The 20,911-nt window shown below is 36.6% G+C and overlaps 1 protein-coding gene across 4 annotated transcripts in view; it reads right to left on the reverse strand.

Annotated features, from left to right (window-relative positions):
- Positions 1-450: 450 nt before the first annotated feature.
- Positions 451-20,911, reverse strand: part of LOC119654664 (sprouty-related, EVH1 domain-containing protein 1) — a 47,093-nt gene continuing 26,632 nt past the window's right edge. The window contains exons 2-9 of one of the 4 annotated variants that reach the window (XM_038060158.1): positions 20,033-20,210; positions 19,778-19,946; positions 10,459-10,532; positions 10,309-10,378; positions 10,121-10,248; positions 9,692-10,056; positions 9,345-9,553; positions 451-3,046 (exon numbers count right to left, since the gene is read on the reverse strand). In XM_038060158.1, the coding sequence (XP_037916086.1) occupies positions 9,427-9,553; positions 9,692-10,056; positions 10,121-10,248; positions 10,309-10,378; positions 10,459-10,532; positions 19,778-19,946; positions 20,033-20,210 (1,111 nt within the window). In that variant the 3' untranslated portion in view covers positions 451-3,046; positions 9,345-9,426. Of the gene's footprint in view, positions 3,047-9,344; positions 9,554-9,691; positions 10,057-10,117; positions 10,379-10,458; positions 10,533-19,777; positions 19,947-20,032; positions 20,211-20,911 lie in introns of all 4 variants that reach the window. The other 3 variants (XM_038060159.1, XM_038060157.1, XM_038060156.1) reach the window with 3 other exon arrangements.

A 20,911-nucleotide genomic window follows, 5' to 3' on the forward strand; every position in this document is an offset into this window, starting at 1 on the left:
CAGGCAGATGTCATCAGCGAGGATAGAGCAACATGAAAATCGTCACCGATAACAAGAAGAAATAATATCGGTGACCAGATGCAACTCTAGCGAATTCCACTTTCAACTTCAAATTCCTTTGCCGTTTTATCTCTTTTGGGCCTTCATATGTCCCTTTGATAGTAATGACCATTTCTTGGAACAATTTGGCTCAAATGAGTGTTGCTATCAACCATTAATATTTCTACCACCGTCAACGGGGCCATCTTGTATAGAAGATGTCAACGCTGCTGGATTACAGATTCATCCCGTGTACTGAGTAAAGCAATAAATGCGTCGACATAAATTACAATTCTTAACTGTTTCGGGCATGTGAATGGCTGGATATGTCACTGAGGGAGAACCGGTTCTAATAATTTATTTTTATATATCACGGGGGCCTGAAAAGGAGGGAAAACACACTTGCTTATATATGTTTCATTTCTTTTTGTATTCATCATTTTATTATACATTAATTTATTTATAATATATATTTTTATTATGTTCTATTCAAATGAATCAATTTCGATTCATCTCACTTTCTCCCTTTTTGTTTTTGCGTTCGTATGTATATTTAATATGTGTGTTTTATTAATATTTTATATTTAGTAATATTTATTGTTATCTGAATAGAGAATTAATTGTATTATGTTTTATTTTATGTACGCCCTTTGAATTACGGTTTCCCATGGTTTTCCTCCTTTCGGGTTTGTATTGTTAGCTTTGATGTTCTTTTCTCTCTGCCATGTAATAGCATGGCATAACTTCTTCAAAATAGTTTTCATATTCAACAATGAACACCGTGACACTGTTTGATATTTAAAAATCTGGAAAACATGTTTCCGCGTAATTCAATTTTCATGTTCTTTTCTCCCCGTCGCAGGGAGAAATTTCGAATTCTAAAACGGAACTGCTGCTCAGGAAAAAATGGGATAAGAAATTTTATCTTGTCTGGTTTTTGCAATGTGGTTTTATTGTAATTACTCTTTTGATTGTTACGACAATAAGTTTACTATGCTTTTCTGCTTTCATCTTTCTCAATTCATTTGAACATCATTTTTAATAGTTCTCTTAAGATTAATACATTAAATTTATATTTAATACATAATTACTTTTAAATAGCTGCATCGAAATATTTTTTCTCTCACGGGGGAAACGGCATTATAGCTGATAAATGTAGACAACGTCCTTTGATAAGTTAAATAATAAACAAGTAGATAATATGTATGAATATGTGAATATGGTGCCTCATTTCTCTCCACTATAATGCGCCTTCCCGAATCGATATATTTTTTGATATTTAGTTTTAATTTAAATTAATTTTATCATAGATGTGACATATTAATTTAAATACATAATTTTTAAGAATATTTTTTGTTTATTTTTTCTTAGAAAAAATCAATGCTTTTGTTAAAAAAAGATCCTCACGTTTCTGGTTATTTTTTGAGTATACATAAATATATACATGGAGATGTGTTGCGTGTCATGTGGGGGTGCACGATATTTGTACATTTTCTCAAAAATAGTTTCAACCAAGGCAAACTCAATGGCATTAATGAAAGTCCTTGGATATTTTCTGCTGAACGGAAACAAACTTCCCGGTCCTAGTTTCACTCTTCTGAGCCTCCGATCCAAGGGACGTTAGGAGAGTCAAATGAATGAAGGTCCGCGTAAACCATCGTCAAATGCTTAGGAAATAATTGTGGCGAAAGACAAAAGTGCAAAAGGAACAAATCAACAAATCATATGTTGCGGAAAAAATTGGTATTGACTTTCCATGAGCCCTAAGGAAAATCAATCGGATTTTTTCCAAAAACTCAACCAAAATTCATTCATAACTCCACCTTCCTACAAGCATATCTCCACATTTATAGTTATTTCTTGTTTTCAATTTGTTTTTTGTTTTAATTTTTTTCAAACAATTTTTTTATAAAAACAAAAAAAAATATATAAAACGGAAATTTCATTTAAATTTTATACACTTTTTCCATTGATTTTGGATTGTAAGAATTTCACAAGTGTGGAATTTCCAAAATACTTTTCCACGAGGATTTTGTTCTCGTTTCGACATTAAAATCGTCGCGCCGCTTTACATAAGCGGTACTTTTCGCACTTCAACCTGTTCTTCCTGTTCCTCAACAGGAATTCATTGCACGCATCGAAAATCAGATTAGTGCGTATTTCTATATCAAAATGGCCATTCCTTTGCAAAGGGAACTGCGCCATTTGCAATTGCCACTGGATCGGCATTTCCATTCACTATACCTTCATGAAAATATGCTCCTTCCTGATAGTATTCTTCTGCACTTCTCCAATCATATTCCTGTTCCAATTTGTCGATATCTTAATACTAAGGGGAGACTTCTGACATTTTTATGGAAAACAAAACAAAAAATGTGTTGATCCTACGAAACTCCATCACATATACATTTCCTTGTGAATTCAAAAACCTTCTCTAGTCAGTTACAGCAACCATTTTAATTCCTGCAATTGGCTGGCTTGCAATAAATCTCTTAATTCCGTTCCTTGGATTTCCAATATTCATTTTTATGTCCCTTCGCTTTCTCATGATTTATACAATATTTGTAAGATTTATGGGATGACTCCAAAAAAGAAGTAATTTGAAAAATTTGCCATTTCAAGGGCATCTTTGCGCATTAGCTCCTCTTTCAAATGAGGGCTGAAGTTAATGTACCGTAAATTATTTCTCTTATAATTCTCTAAATTATTTCACATGAAATTCAAAGTGAAAGAATTGTGCGGTGCCATTTGTTTATGCACAGAAAATGTCCGTCTCCGCTTGTGGATGATTGAATCCATAATTTCGCTTCATATTGTCTTCGGATAAAAAAAAAGAATGTTCGGCAAACATTCGTGAATGTGTTTGCTTTACAGTTGCGCATTTGTAGTTGATTTTCATAAAATCTGCATTATCGAATTTATCTTTTGTCCTTTAACGTTTTTATTTTGCCTGTCAGTGTGCAAATATTGTGGTCTTGTTAAACATGTGATGATTGAGGTAAATGGTCTGAAAATAGAAAATGTAGAAAATTGAATTGAATTTCCTTCCATCTATAAGTTGATATGTATTAAATATATGAAAACTCAAAAGAGAAAGAACGTCATTATTTTGAAAAAATATTCTTCAGTTATTGAAGTTAATTTCGGTGTAGGGTGAAATATGCATAGTCAGACATTTTATTTAGTTTATTTTTTAATAAAGCATATAATAAAACTCTAGCGACAGATTGCAGCACAAGTACAAACAAACCTTACTACGTAGCCATATCCTTACTTTTAAATGAGGCAAAAAGGAAGCCTGGGAGAACAAACAGGTCTGTGAGCTCGAAAATAGAACCAGGCGCGGAAGTTTTACCAACAAGTTAGCAGGATGAAGCCTTACACACCTCGATGTTCATCCTGCCGAGTCAAAGAGGGAAATCTGATTTCCGACAGAATGGGCATATTGGAGCGATGGGTTGAATACTTTGATGAACTACTGAACATCCCGAACATCGGCGAGTTGGAGGTCCCACCAACTGAAGACGACAAACAAATACTGCCACCATCAAATATAGAAGAAACAGTCCGTACAATTCATCGGCTTAAAAATCATAAGTCGCCAGGAGCTGAGGGAATTACAGCTGAATTGGTTAAATATGGAGGTGACTAATTACATTAAGTGGTTCATCAACTTGTGTTCAAAGTGTGGGACAGTGAATTAATGCCTGACGACTGGGAAAGAGGCATTATCTGTCTCACACATAAAAAGGGAGATATCACACAGTGCAGCAATTATAGAAATATCACGTTGTTGCGTCGTTGATGATAAAAATATGAAGCACAGCAGAATAAAAGTAACAAGGGCTCCGCGAAAGGCACCTCGACAAAACTAAGAATGGGAACATAATTTACGGCCACGGTAGCCATTGAAAAGTCCATCAGCCCATTCTTAAGCTTGAACAGGAAACAAACGTCTACCAAAGTTATTCGTATTTATTGTAGAAATGCCACATTAAGAAAACTAGACAATCAGCATAAGATGAGTATCGAAGGTTTTTTTAAAGAAGAGAGAACCAGTAAACTGGCTATATTACATGGCAGCACCAGTTGTAGTAGGGGGACCATATCATGGAAGCATACTCTAGAATATTACGAACAACTTTGCCCAGTACAGAATTCAACGAATGAAAATAGTTTTAGATCCTTGTTTCTATATGCAAGGAGCCAAAATACAGAGAGGAAAAAGAAGGGAGTCGAAGCAAAACCATTGTCATCGGCTGTACATAACCTACCACTTAGGTACGATAGCAACCAAAAGAAAACAGAAAGAGTTGATAGAAAGCCGCACGATCGGAGTTTTTTGAGAAGTAGAGAATGATCAACCAAATTAAAGGCTTTGCTGAAGTCAATATAGAATGTATGGATCTGTTCTATTGTTCACAGACTCGCGACAAAGCTAGTAAATTCAAGGAAATTAGTGACAGTTGAGTATTCGATTGATTGATTGAATCCTTCACAATATGCCCAAAACGACACGAGTCGGCAGATTCACTAAAGGATGGATGGGTTAACATCAAAATTGTCGTTAAGAAATACCATTAAAGGATTTAAAAGAGGAATGGAGAATATGTAGAAATATGAATTGAAGAAAAATGATCTCGAAGAAATTCATAAGAAGTTTCAGTAGAATTAGCAGTAAAATCGGCCAATTTTATGCAAACAACTGGAGGAGCAGGCGAGAGACCAGAATGGCCCGAGCTTTCAACCCTCGCGCAGAGTTGATAAACTCTAAGAGAGCTAAGTAAGAGGGAATAATATATTTCGGGAAAAACATCGAGAGAACTAAGCTATTCAATGAAAGGAAGATTGAAGTTCTTTCAGAGAATGGAAGGTACTCTAGGATATTTGCCAGAATATCTGACAGTTTTCTTGGAGAATTTGTAGTCCGGCTCTGAAGATTAAAATCTTTGACGAAGATGCCACGAGGCAAAAATTATATTAAATTCTACCCTTCCAGATCATACGGATAAGTAATATTAAAGGACGCCATACATAATTCACCCAGGGGTTGTGGTTCTTTGTCTATTTATTACATGAGGCGACAAATACCCCACCCTACGTTCGACATACCTCAAAATTAGATTTCCGTACAGGTAGACTCGATGACGAGAAAGACACCGCCTTCTGGCAACTATTCAGTACAAAAATTTGTAACATGTCTGCCGATAAGTACACCGTCATCGAGAGTAGTACTAATGGGCATGTGGATGAAAACACAGATTTCGAGCGAACTCGCCGAAACCCACTACCTTGTACGTGGTTTACTAAACGGTTGTCTCATCTTCCTACACTTTATAGTGAGAATAGTAAAACGCAAATCGATTATATTCTCATTGGACGCTTACATTTTATCACCGTCACGTCCGTTGGTTGCTGTCTTGCGAATCAAGCTTCTGTTGAAACGACATGAGGAGCGTACTGGTCCGTAGTGGCGACCTCGGGAGAAAAAAGAAGGATATGAGCTCACTTTTGCGATTGCCGACCAGCATTGGAGAAACGTGGAATTAAGCTAAAAACATAATCCACGAAACTGTCGGGATCGTCAAGCCTGTGTAAGCAGCAGCTTCGCTTTGGAATGAAGGTTTTACCTCAATAAAACGTGGGCCAATTGGCAAATTTATAAGTATACCAACCAAGAAGGAAAGAAGAAGAAACTTGTATTAATTTTTCCAGAACTGCGGGGTTGCTCATGGAGTAAATGCTGTACGTTTACTCACGGACAAACATCCGAGGGTCATCGCTCTCTGCCTCTCTTGGATCTAAAGACGACGGTTGACCGTATGCCAGTCATACTCATCTGGTATGTACGAGCTCCTTTGGTTGTTGATTTCCTGGCGTCTCATAACAAAGCTGATCTCCAGCAATGTGTGGATTGATCACCATAGGAAACTCCATCTGAGACTAAATTAAAACAAAACAGAACTTTTGACGACAGACCTCAATATAGTAGCCACTATCACTGTTAGTAGCAGCGAATTGCCGAGAAATAAATAATTTGAATATCTCGAATCAATGCTATCAGCAAACTACCTCGGGTGGCTGATCGAAACAATAAAGACTTGAAACGCTAAGATGGCCTATGATTTAGGAAAATTGTACATCGATCGAGACGGGCCGACCGCGGCACTGAAGGGGCAAAGGCTAAAGAAGAAGAAGAATTTCACTAGCAATAATAACACAGTGCAATAACCAAAAAGCTTTTTTGATAGTTTTGACTCACTTTTATGTTTTCTACAATATGAATCTGAAAATGAAGCTTAAATTCTTATAGCACGTGCAGATTTCATTTAAAACACGTGTATTTAGCAATATTTGTTTATATGAAATGTAAAAAATGATCTAATATTTTTTTCATTTCCTATGGATATTAGGCAGACAAATGACATGTTTTATTGAACCAATTTCAGCCGAGGCAAGATGAAAAACATAACCTATAATTAGAAGGAAAAGTAACGGTGAAAAGTGCAACTCTGCTATACTCCGCTATGGACTTCGAATTCTTCTGACATCCTCCCTCAATGCAACACGTGACATTCTGTGTTGCCATATGTCACTCTGATAATATTGGTTGCGTGCGTAATTTTTTTTTTGGTTTTTTTCCCCCAAGCCCTAGTAGCAAAAATAGGCGTGTGCAACTAGAACGTCGTAAGGCAGCATTAAAGGAAAATTGTCAAACCCTGGTTCTTAGCTACCCTCCTGCGCAGAGCGTTCCAGATTCACACCCTGTTAACGATTTTATTTTATGGTTTCTGATTCTTTATGTTACTTCATGCCGATATTACATGATTATCTAGATGGCCAGACTAGAGTCTGATATTTCCAATTTTATGATAATTGGGCAGGGACCCAATTAGCTGAAGTAAATCCGACATAACTAAATGTCGGAACCTAGCCGTCTAGAAAGTTTCTTCTTCCTAATTCTCAATATACTTTGTTAAAATAGAATGGCAACTTGTAAAGCTTCTCCTATAATCTCTGAGATATTAATGCTTGTCTTTTTCCTAGTTCTCTTATAGTTTCATGAACGATATCAAATTACAAAATTTCAATTACTCTATCACGAATGGGTGATTTGTGATGACTTGAATGTTCCAAGAATGGTAATGGGACAACGATGTGAATTCACGAAATGCCTTCACTTCATTTATGAATAGGACGGTAGGGGCAAGACATATAAGTCGGAAACCAGAAGCTTGGCGATGGAATGAGAGGTTTTGTTTACTTTTCATAAAGGAATATTTGAGTACACGATAATTCCATTTATATAGCTCGATCTACAATTCGATCTGCTACTGAAATTTTATTTCTTAGGGACTAGTAATTTGATGCAAAAGAGCCAAATTTGACCTACAATAACTTTGTTAATAACAGTAGGATTTCCACCAAACTTCCGAGTTAGCTGCTTCATATTAAAGCCTATATTACTTCAAGTACAATTTACGGATCTAGGATGCATTTAAGGGGGGTTAGCAGTAAATTTTCGAAATATATTATAATATATATTAATAACTTCATTTGAGTAGATATCGTAACGGAGAATATTTGCAAGTCTAGATACTGTGTACATGGACCACCATAACTTTTTCCAGGTATTTTCGATTGGGAAGCTTCCGAGAGCATGTCCTTGAAGTAATTGACCCTGTTCGAAGCCCCTTACTCTCCTTCTTTTAAATTAATATCGATACCTAATTCGAAAAGTACTAGTCCTACTAAATCTTTCATTTGATACCCCATATATATATATTCGCTGGACAAAAAAAGACCCCTCGTTTAGGTGTATGGGGCCCCCTTAAGTTCAATGTGTGGCAATGTAATTCACCACGTGCGTGGGGGTTCACGTCCCCAGCCTTTCTACCATTTCGCGTCAATAGATGTAGCCGTTTCTGAGAAAAGTTCGTGTGACAGACAGACAGCATTGTTTTCAACAAAACCTTAAAAAGGCAGCATGAAGAAACCCGAAGTCTGGAGCAAATAAATAAATACAAAACCAAAAATACTGCCTCTCCTTCTTCATATAAAGTTGAGTCTCATCAAGAGATTTTTCTAAAGCAACTACGCTTTTGAAAGCGTAATGAACAACAACGAAAAAAACGCTTGGGCAGTATCTATAAGCAAGTAGTCTTCTATTTTCTCAACAACAACAAAAATTTTGACTGCAAAATATTGTCAAAAGCTCCGGTGTAATATGAGTTTGAAAGTTCACTACATAAATTCGCATTTTAATTTTTCCCCTCAAAATGTCGGTACAGTAAGCGGAACGTCTTTGGAATGTTAACATAATTGATGATTACGACCTACACCCGGAACTGAGAGGAGGATGAGAAATAACAAGCACTTAACTTTTATCAAAATCCATGTAACTTGAAACATCCTTATTTTGAAAAATATATTAAAACAAGTTAAAATATATATTTATTTTAACTTGTTTTTTTTTACGTAAGGGGACTTTTCAAATTCAGTAGTAGTGTTTTCAGAATTGTGATTTTTCGAATATAAATCGATACATTCATTTAGGATTTTTTATTTAAAAAATAAAGATGGAAATAAAAATAAAAAGTAGAGAGTGATCCATTTGGGCCTATGTTTTAGGCCGGGCGCAAGTTAAGACGTTTTGTGAAGCAAAGAAGTGAATGCATCAATGAATGTTCGCAAGCAGGATGCCGTGACGCAGCTTGAAAAGGTCCTGAGCTGCGATGTTTTGTGTTCATGCGATAGAACTGCGCCTCAACTTTTGCTTTCCTGCGTCACACTTAACCCCTGCTTTACAGTAGGCTTTTTTGACATATCACGCGTGACTGGTACCAAACTGTTATCTAATTTTTATTCAATATTTCATAAAGTTGCGTTAATGAGTATAGCCATTCTATAGCACAATTTACCGTTGGCTGACAGCATTGGTCTGAGATAATTAACTCGCACAATTTTCGATAGTTCAATGAATACTTTCATCCTCAATGCTTCAAAATTGGAACTAACATCTAAACCATCAATTTTAATTCAGTATATTCCTGTGGTGTTTCTGGCAATTAAATTAAATGTTAATGATGACGGTTAATGGTACTCATATACCGATATTTCGGAAACAACTTGTTCCCTTCTTCAGTATTATACGGTCGTACGTACTAGAACAAGTATGGTAACTAGTAGCGACGACATCAACTCATTATTTACATTTTATATCAATTAGGCTTTTCGTTGAATAAGGTATGAACTGAGAATATGTTTTCTATATGCTCAGAAAATTCGCCTTGTCATATACTTACCGTGAATATTAATCGAAAATTCGACTCGTTATCAAAAAACGATTTTATCAAAATCTTGGAAGTTTCGTGGTTCCGCTAATTGTCAAACTTGTGGTTTATGTTTTCCACCGCAAATACCACACGAGACACCAACTAAATGGCATGCACGTAGTGGTGGATAACACCATAAGCACGGAACGACAAGAGATAGTAATGCCAGTCCAATCCATCTATGAAAAATAGTAATGAAGGAATGTAAGAAAATATAAATAGAAGATATTGTAATAATTTTTAAAAACGTAAGTACTCTTCATGTAATCAAAAATGAAAACAATACACGTGAGTTTCAAATTTTAGCTGGTAATTACCTTTTTGTACATCCACTTTCATTTGAACATTCACAAGGATGTGACGGTGTCTCACCCTCGGCATCGCTCATACAATGATAAAGCATACAACGAGCACACCCCATTCCCGATATACATTCCAAACCACTTCTGAAATAGTCAGGAGCAAATTCGCATGCCCCTCGCTTATTCCATTCCTCCGTATAAAACTCATGACAGAACCGACAACGAACACGGTTTTTTATTAAACCAGGATGATCTTTCAGCAAACCGCCAGGTACATCAATTGCTGTACGTTTCTTTAAACTACACGTTGAATCACGCCGTGTGCTCGTTATCACGGTGCTTACTGGCTCGTCAACAACTGGATAGTTATAATCATGTACCTACAACAATGAAGACAAAAAACGTTACAAATCTCATTCCTTCATGGTTTTTAATTATTACTGCTGTTAGTTGAACATAAGAGTAATTATCTCCGGGAGCTATTGTAGTCTGTTCAGCAGCTGTAGTTGTTGGAGGTGGCGGAGGTGGTTTATCGCACGATATGTAGTGAATGCTAGGCTTGTCTCCGCTTTCTGAAAGGGGAAAACAAATAATTACTGTTTGCAAATATATCAAGAGCAATGTATAATCACTTTGGCTTCCACTTCCTTCGGGACTAGATTTATGTTCATCTGATAAATCAGAGCGAGGGAGATCAAGCGTCTGCGGATGCGAAAAAGTCAATTTAATATCAGAGCAAAGAAATGAAGTATAATTTGCAGCAATTAAATGAAGATCTTTACCATGAATACATCATCCTCTCCAACCGAATCGTATTTTTTTACTGGTCGCGGCCACGCATTATTTTCAGCCATACCTAAAACAAAGAGAAAGACGATCAAGCAAAATTATTAAGCAATCAAAGTAGGATTGTCAGTCCATGTTGAAGGTGAATATTTTCAGCACAGGACGAGTCCTATTTTTCCGTAATGAATTATCTTGAAAATACTTTATTGATTACTGAAGAATATTCCGCTTAGACTACACATATTTTTTTCAAGATTGCGTATGGGATTGCTCATCTCAGTCACCATATCACCAATTGCACTTACCAAAATTTATTTTTTTAAAGATGTCCAATTTTATATGAGGCAAAACAAAGAAGAGCATATGATTTAGATTTGAAAAATCAAATTTATAGATTTAGGTAAAAACGAGAAATTAATTGAAACGACAGAATATGAAACGAATGACGATAAGACAATTATGATGAAAAGCAGAAAACTAAAAGCTTTAATTTTTTTAAAATGATTAAACCAAACGTCGAAGTAGTGTATGCAAACCACGCGGTAATTACAAAGCACAGAGATGGAAGCAAGATGTGTTTATTTGTTCCATAGGTTATTGTTAAGTGGTAGATATAGAAACCTTTTCAACAATGTATGTATTTGATCCAGCAGATAAATTAACCACTTCTGCTTTCTCTTGATTGTTGATTATATGTACATACAGCCTTTTTAAAAGAATGCTTTTACGTTGTAAATCGATAGATTACTATGTGAATAATGCGGTCAGTACATGGTTTGATTTGTCACAATCATCATACAATGTTTAACGAGATAGCATAAAACCAAGGATACATTTTGTGCGGGAACATTTTGAAGGTTAGATAATTCTAGAAGGCAAGCGACCCTCAGATGATTCTCGCTTTCGCGGTCGATGTCGACGGACATCGGCGATGTCGATGTTTTGTTACGCACATTTAGAAGACAGCTCCTAAATTTGATTAGTTCTTCAATGCCAGTCGGTCTAAATCCAACTGTATTTTTGGCCGACCCCGTACTCAAACAGTGCGCCTTGTTGCTATTGAAGTCACTAAAACCATGCCCAGTAAGATATTGTCACATGGTGTCCACATTGGCATTCAGATCATACCCCATGGCCAAAATGACACCTTAGGAAGGCTCTATTTAGATAGCGTAGATAGCATTTTTCTCTCTATATCGGAAATTTTCGTCATTGTGTAGCACGGTATAATTAGATGCTCTTTTAAACTGAACCGTTCACAGCATTTCAGCACAGGGTTCATGTCTGCTGTCACTAGGCTTTCCGGAGTACACAAGCACAGCGCCGCAAGAGGGAGTGGAGTATAGTCCAGGGTCCCTTCATTTCACTTCGGTTAGGCCAAGCCTGTTGAGCTTATATTGCCAGCATTTTCGGTCAATTTGAAGAAACCGAATATTCAATTCTCAGAAAAATCACTAATTTCTATGGTCTTTAGTCGCTTTTTACAAGAAGGAAATATTTAGTGTATTCTTACTCACTCAACCTTTTTACCTTCACTTGGGTTTTGTTATAAATTAAATGCTAGTAGCAAAGCGTTATAAATTAAATACTAGTAGCAAAGCAAGGGCTAAACTTTCTTCTGCACAAACGAAGCAAAATTTTAACCACCATCCCGAAAATGTTGATCAGCAGTGGGGCGTCATCAAAAGTGCCCTTTTCCCTGGCGTGGATGAAGTTGTCGGCCACATTCCGAAGCAACGTTACCAGACCTGGCTGACTGCGGAAACTTAGGCGTGAGTCGAGGAATATAAAGAGCTGAGGGCTCTGTTGATCGTAAAAGCGACGCGTATGAGAAATGCAGAGAATGCATGCCATGACAAAGGGGATATCACCATTGCGTTGAAGAGAAAAACAGAAGTGATTTCGACATAGCATACTGCATTACCGAAGAACTTGCAGATGATCACATGTAGGCTTCTCACTCTGACTAGGAGCAGCAGAAGAGGTGCAACGGGCATTTTATCACCATCATTCTCAATCATTTAACATACTGTGGAATTTTACCTTTCGAGAATGTATGTCAAGCGAAGGATGCCAGTGGAATGACCCACATTGAGGAAGGACGACTACTCTATTGCGGGTTATCACATGAAATGGAGCCCACTATCTCTGGATGGCCAACGAGAGGTTCGCTCAAGAGCTACATGGTGTAGAACATTGGAATAATAATTTGTCAAACCCGTACTCCTGCATCGGTGATATGGACCAAAGGAGGAAAAACACAAGTCTCTTTTGATATAAATAAGTACACATATACAATTATTGTAGCAGCAGCGCTCTATTATATTTATAAACAATTAGCATCACAAGAGCGTGTATGTTGTGTACGGCAACTGTTTTTTGTTTCTTAAAAAAATATGACGTCTTTTAGTTGCCTTTGTTCCAAGTAAGATCTTAGTTGCTTTATACCTTCCGGGCAAATTGTACGTAATTAAAATGATTTTTCTAATGCATTTTTTACTGACGAATTGTTTTTTGAGCACGGAGTACAAACGAGTGTGATTGATACGTGGAACACGCCAACTAACCGTTGAGCATCAAGTTAAGCTCCGCGTTCGGAGATAATCCAGTAGGCATTCTAGCATTCTGAACATAGAAAGGATAATGACTCAAAACACCACAGTCGAATATGCACAACTGTGGAAACACGGAAATGAATAGGAGAGACATGCATGCAAACCACAGAATTTTTTGATTGGTAGCAGTTATGGGCATGGTGCCGCTTAAAGTTGTCAAGATTTGAGCATTTGATTTAAACGTTTGATCCTCAATACTAATTTTCGAATAGAATGTTAGAAATGCCTCATTGAAAAGCTTCTGAATATGATATGCCCATTACATTTGTCGGAAGTGCATTTATCGCTAAATCACTGTGATAACTCTTAACTAATATACGAGTTTCGAAACGTAATTACGTAGAAATAAGCACTAGGTAGCGTTCATGGACGAATTTAAGAATACACTTACTGAACAACCAGCCGCTGAATAAAAAATAATCATGTGACATTGAAACCCAGCTGTCTGAAAACTTTACGTCGGTAAAACGGCAATCTAGAATATCATCTTGGATTGCATCGATCGAATTGCAATAAATGTGGCACAGAGAAATGGACTATCGAATGGGAACGTGATATTTTCCACTGCCCAATATAAATGAAGTTTTATGGGAAATACTTGAAGAAGGAAGTAAAGTCAGCGTCTTAGTTCTCTAGGAAATTAAATCGCTGGAAAAGGAAACTGATGGGGCTTTTTTCAACCTTTATAGTCGATAGAGTACTCAAGGGGCAAATTCCACACTTGTAACCTATTAATATGAGAATATGCTGCGTTGAAGCTAAATAAAGTGACACGGATCATTTCATGGTAAGAGGAAAGTGCAGACCTTGCATTGCCAATGTCAGCTGCTCGAATAGGAGTGAGGCCGAAGATTTCGCTTTGGATATTTCAATTCACATGAAATCAAATGAAAATATGGAAAGCGTTCTTAAGAAAACTATAGTTAATATGTAGCAGAATAAAACAAAATCGAAAAACCAAATTGTAAATTTTGCTGGGTGTTAAGAGCGGGAGAAGAAGAGCAATTAGTTTGACGACAAATGCAGAGTAACAATAGCGAAGAAACATGATTTTTTTTTATTAAAAGACAGCTCATCGTCATCGGAAAAAGCCTGCATAAAAAACTACGACAACACACAAAAAAAAAGCGGAATTTGATGAAAATTTGAAAAATAAGGCATAGAACTACAATCAGCATAGTGAAGCAATTCAGACGAGGACACAAACCCTAAAATACTCTGTGTAAAAGCAAAATAGCAACATCTTTAGAGGCGAAAAGAACGTAACGCGTTGATGAATGAAATATCTTCAACAGTATATTCGTTCGAAGTCTGTGCTTGCTGAACTATTCAGATGACCTAGACAAGGAATGTACATTGACTTCAGATTCTGAAGAAGTGAAAGTCGCTGCTTTTGTCTTGAAATAAAAGGTAACAACTTCAAACAGAAATTATAATGTGCTGCCCCTGTTAAAATTGGTTTGGAAGATAATGGTTATAATGTTATCTATTTCAACTATGTTATGCTATTAAATCCTATAGCCTACAATTTTAGGACATCACCTATTTATAAGGGCTTCAGTAATTCAACCGCATTTAACATTTGATAGTCTGGTGCAATTTTCTGCTATGCATTAAAGGTGGATATTATCACAGAATTTGAACGCATATGCTTATACTGTAAATATTTTTATTTCCCTTCCGCATACAATTGTTTTGGAGACCACGTGCCAGTTCTAGTATCTAATTTACGTGCCTCCTTCATCAGACTAGTATCTAATCTAGGTACTAGTCCCTAATCTAATCAGTGCTAGTACCTAAACTAGATACTAGCACTGATGAAGGAGGCACGTAGCCTCCGAAACAATTGTATGGAGAAGAAAAATAAAAATATTTACAGTATAAGGAACAATACCTAGTTCTGTTCTTAATTTATATATTAACTGTAAAACAAGTCGAGAAACCGGAAGCTTGACGCTTCAGGTATAAAAGGTTGTGTGTTTCCCTATGTGAGGAGCATAACGTAGTTCTCCATTGGCTGATAGCATTGACCCGAGATATTGAAATCGCTCAGTTCTGGGCAGGTTGCTGCCATTGCCAGAACTGAGCGATTTAAATGTCTGGAGGGGCAGGTTACTGCGTTTTCCAGAACTCAGCGATTTAAATATCTCGAGTCAATGCTATCAGCCAATGGAGAACTGCGTAATGAAATTGCTTCACTCATTAACGCTACCTGGATGAAGTGCCATTTCACAACTGGTTTTCTCTGTGGTCGACGTATCAGCGCACGCCCCAAATCTAAAATTTAATGCAATGTCGTCCGTCTGCTGCTCTCTATAGTTCTGAGTGTTGGCCGACTATAAAAGATAATGAACGGCGTCTTGCGGTAATGGGAACGAAGATGTTGCATTGCACTGGTGGCGTGACACGTTTTGATCACGTCTGAAATGAGAATATCCTCGATCGATATGGGTTTGAACCGATCGTGGAAAAACTGCGAGACAGGCGTTTTCGATGGTGTGGTCACGTAATTAACGATAACGAAAATTCACTTACTAATATTGTTTTGAACATCGAGGTCAATGGTAAGCAACCAAAAAGCCAACCGAAACAACGGTGGCTTGATACGCTCGATGGGGATTTAAAGACCTCGCGATTACATCCTGATCAGGCATTTAATAAAATAAAATGACGAAACCGATCACGACGAGCCGACCCCGCTTGTGAACGGGACAAAGGCTGAAGAAAAAGATGTGAGGAGCGGCGAGTGCACGACAGCTCCGTGTCATATGACTAAAAAATTCAATGCCCGTTATTTTTTAGAAAGCGATTTAAATAAATCATTTGATGCAAACCCCTGTGTTGATAATAACCAACCTCATACGCTTCACACTCTGAGTTTATTATTTGCAAATGCCAAGAACGTAACCTACATCAAATATAAAAAAAGGCTAGGGAGAATTAGATTCTTCTTGAATGGAATTTTAATATTTCATTCGAATGTCAATTATTCTCGTTAATTATGACGTCAGCATCTTATTTGTATGGCTTAGGATGCTGTTAATTCGCACGAAATTGGTAAGTTTGAACTGCTATGACACTAATAGTTGGATTTTCATGAAACTTAGCATGTGTATGCAGGCAGGTGTATGTGAGGTTGTCCTCTATGTCGGTGAAAAATTTAGTACATCTAGGGTAAAACCTAAGGGGATTTTTTTAGTCAATTTCTAAAAGTTGATAATATACTATTAGTAAATTTATTTGAGCAGATACCGGAATGGGACATCTCTCGAAGATTAGATTTCACATAAGTGCTTTACACAAAACCTTCAAAAGGGCTGCAGAAAAGTAGATTCTTCATAAATACGACTTTAATATTTCACGCGAATGTCAATTATTCCCGTTAATGATGACGTCAGCATCTTATTTGCATGGCTTTGGAAGTAGTTAATTCGCGCGAAAGTGCTAAGTTTGAACTGTTATAACTTTAGCCTTAATGGCCAGATTTCCATGAAATTTAGCACGTATATAGGAAATATTATCCTCTATGCTAGTGCAAAATTCGTCTTAGGATGAATTTGAGGGGGTTTTTACAGTATATTTCTAAAAGTTAGTAATATACTATTAGTAAGTTTATTTGAGCAGATATCGGAATGGGACATATTTTGAGGCCTAGATTTAGCTAAGCGCACCACCCTCATTTTTTTCGGATTTTTAGGTTGGGTAGTTTCCGAAAATGAGTCCTGTCTCACATTAAGTGCGTACATTTTGATTCCTTACTCACGCACTTTGCAACTAACGCCAAAACTAATATCAGTTTCGAGACCTTTCATTTGATACCCTACACGACTATATCTGGTGAAAAAATGTTTGAATCCCCCCTTTGGATGTATGGGGAGCTCCCCTTTAAACTCCACCTAAATTTATGCCACTCGCTGTATGCGTGGGATTTCATAGTTCCCATCTGTCCACTAAATTTCGTTCGGATCGGTTTAGCCGTTTTGGAGAAGAGTTTTGTTTTACATAAAACCTTAAAAAAACACGGATATTAATTTCAACTCAATAATTTAAGATGTATGCGAGGGGATTCCGAAGGATACCTGAAGAGCAAATCATATGGTAACAAAGTGACTTTAAAATAACATGACTGTATCTGGCACATTTAGAAATGAATGGGAAGGTAGGCTGAAAAAGCTAAATTGCGCCCATTCAAAGCTTCGAGACTTAAGCCTCTTGGAGGCATTTCGGGCTGGCAATTTGGAGAAATATTCATTTTTATGAAAATATGGGAAAATCATTATTAACTGATGTGAAATGATGAGGTGCCATGCCTGTAGCGGTGCGATATCAAATAATCTAAACTACAGCTTTTCAATTTTTCTTAACTCCTACTTATTAATTTGTCTTTGGGATGGGGGGATTTTATTATCTTTTTTCTTTTGAACCTATTTGACTTTTATAGCGACTCAGCTTTAATTTTGTTATTGTAACACTTAATGTTTTGCAAGTGATTAGCACAAAGCATCCATACGATATAAAGATGAAAGGGAACATTCATGACAAACCGGGATTCAGTTCCCGGACAACCAAATCGAGAGGCTAACGCTGAACCAACTCAGCTATCTCCCGATAATACTTCTTGAACTGATCTAGTTACTTTTGTTTTGCGTTGAGAATACAAGTAAGACGTGCAGTTTGGCTCGACACTTTCTGCTTCGACGCGCATGATGCGTTCTGTATCTCACAATCACAGAATTATCGTCAGGTAGAAATTGTTGCTAGATATGGGTGAACCGTGAACCTGACCATACAAAATAGTCAGTTTTTTTGTACCACTACCATTTTATGCTACAGTTTGAAGCATTTCCTAACGTATGCCGTTTTAGAAAATGAAAAGAGAAATGTTAATCACTGCAGCGAAAATGGGCACATTTACTTCGGAAATGATGGAGTGAAAATTCAATTTAGACGTTCAATCCGGGGATATTGTTCATTAGTTTCATTCAGAGTGAACAGCTTTGCTTGATATTATTCCCACTCCGCGGGGAACACCAGTGAAATTGTATGTTACACTATTACATCTGAAGTGAAAGGTGTGAATTTGTTTTAATATAATTGCGAAAGTTTGATTTTAAAATCACGTAGATTTTCTTAACAGAGACTGTAGGCCGATTCGCCAATTATTACTTCTCGTGGGGGATAATTTCTTTAATATGGTCCAATAGTACGGTTTCAGGGGATATTTAAGACAATAATCGGAAAGGAAGATATGTAATTCCTAGGCCGTAATGAAAATTGTATTCTACACGCGCTCATAAGGGAATTTATATCAAATATTTTCTCAAAGCTCATTCCTAAAACATTAGACCTAGCTAATATGTGCGAACAACTATTGACCAATCGAACGAATTAAACAGAAAATATGAAACGATAAAGTTGAGGCGCACATTACTCGGATCGCAACTTGAAAATGATCATTTCCGCAAGGACCATTTCTTGCTGGTTAAACAAGAATATTTCAGTTTAAAAGTCCAAAATGTATCATGTAAATGATCAAAACTCAGCTGACAACATGAAAAAACATAAAATTGACAAATGCAAATAGAGAAGCCATACCCAAAAACGAATACAATAAAGAACGCAAGCGAGGTTGAATATAGCGTTTATATAGTGCGTTGAATAGGTATGAATGCTTTCACATCTTTGTTACTTAAATATACAATTATGAAATGTAGAATAGAAAAATAAATATACTACCAACCACATAAAATTAGATGTTAACTTTCAACTGATATCTAAAGCGACTTTCCTATGTGACGCTCGATTTTTTTGGCAATAGAAATAAATGTAATCTTAATTTATAATACAAAAGTTTGAATTAATGAATTTGGTAATCGTTTGTATCTACTTTTCACTATCAAATTGGGCTCTCCTAACAAGTGGTGGGTTGTTAGTGGTAAGCATATCTCCATTTATAGTAATCTAAAAACAAAAATTCAAGCGTTTACTTATTCTGTATACCACTATTCTCCGAACCGCGATTGTAATTAACTCACTAAATATTAAAATGGTAAACGAAAATCCTCAAAAATCCAGAGCAAAAATTAAAAATTAATGAAAATACATAATTGTGGTACAGACCAGAGCTACTGATGTGTAGAATAATCTGTAGAAATTTCAACTCGATCGGATGAACAGAATTTTAATTCTATTTCTCACCAGTTGAAAAAATGTGGTTCTGAGAAAAACACGTTTAAAATTCTCGTTTCGTATGGATGTCAAGTTGGCGCGTGCTCTTCTTTTTGCTGTAACTTGGTAAATATTTTTAATGTCGGTCTGAAATTTTTGCAGTATATTGCCAAAATAATCAGTTTTCAAAATATATACAAAAGATAAAATCGATTACTGGAAATCGTCACATAGCAAACCCCCCTTAAGTGAAGGTTCTGGAAAACAATATAACATATCTAATATCCTTGTGATGTGTAACTTTTCATTGTGATGCAAAAACGAATAAGCATAAAGAACATCTCATACATTACTACGCACTATCTAAAGTGTTACATCACGATGTTAGTAAAGTTAAAAAAGTAAGAGAGCAAATGAAAACAAATGATGGAAACATCAGAACAGTAACAGGTGTGGTTTTTTAAAATCATTGCATTTAATTCTTCGACTAGAAACTGTCAAGTTCTAGGTATGCCATCTAATTTCTAATTACCGTCAATAAGTTCATTGTATGCCTTTACAACTCCTTTGTCAAATGCTCGCGCATCAGCAGCCGTCTGAAATGTTAAACCGTTGCGCTGTTTGCCTGCGTGCCAGTGGTGGAAAGTCGGCATAACTTTATAATACTTCAAGTCGCTATTTATTACACAACTCAATATGACCTACAAGACATCACAAAAAGTTTACATTTATGCAGAATTCTATTTACGCAAATGGGAAAATGCATTTGTGAAAATTTAAGTCTTACATTTTGATCGGATATCCTTTGACCGTAGATGATGTATTCATGCTCACCGTTGCCCGTGGGCAGCCTAGCACGTCTACGTATTGAGACATTGGCTAGACCGCCCCCAGCGAGTGGAAGCCAACCTTCTGTACTTTCGTCTCTTGTCATTACCTGTGCACGTACTCTTACTAGGAAGTCACTGCAATTAGAGAAAATAAGGGATGAATTGTGCAATTGGAAACGGTATTTATAGGTTCATTTTTTCTATCATAACTAAATAACTAATTATAATAAAAATAATTCTCGAATCCTTAAAATTCTCCAATAATAGCACTTGACATAGATCACCTCTTATCATAATTAAATCCGAAAGTTCATAATATATAGAACTGAAGCAGAAAAATATTTAAGGGACCTGAACTTGAGTCCACCGTGGGGAAAGGGACGCTTCAGTAGTTCATATACATATATTTCAAAATCATGCATAGGCGAGAGATGTCGCTTGGCAGTGGACGAATTCGCGAAATATGAAATCTGAAGTGTTTACGTCATAGTTTCCGCCTATATGCCCCATGCACGAGCCAATAGTCTGCTTGCCTTCTTCCTATCCGGTATGAATCACATTCTGATTGCTTCTTGACTACATTCTATTTTCTGTCAAGTCTATTATTGTCGTCATCGCCACCACTTTGTAGAGACTTTGTGGCACTGACGCTGGGCTCGAGCCAATTCGCAGAGCTTTCACGTATCATGCATTTCGTAAAAGAATTAAAACTGAAATTCTTCTTGAACAAAGATGCTATTGACCAGAAAACTTCTGAATGAAATTGATTTTTTACCACTAGTCATTGTTATCACATTTACAGGATACGCTAATTTAGGCAATGCTACACAAATAGG

Source organism: Hermetia illucens, chromosome 4 (genome assembly GCF_905115235.1).
Source record: "Hermetia illucens chromosome 4, iHerIll2.2.curated.20191125, whole genome shotgun sequence".
Taxonomy (NCBI): domain Eukaryota; kingdom Metazoa; phylum Arthropoda; class Insecta; order Diptera; family Stratiomyidae; genus Hermetia; species Hermetia illucens.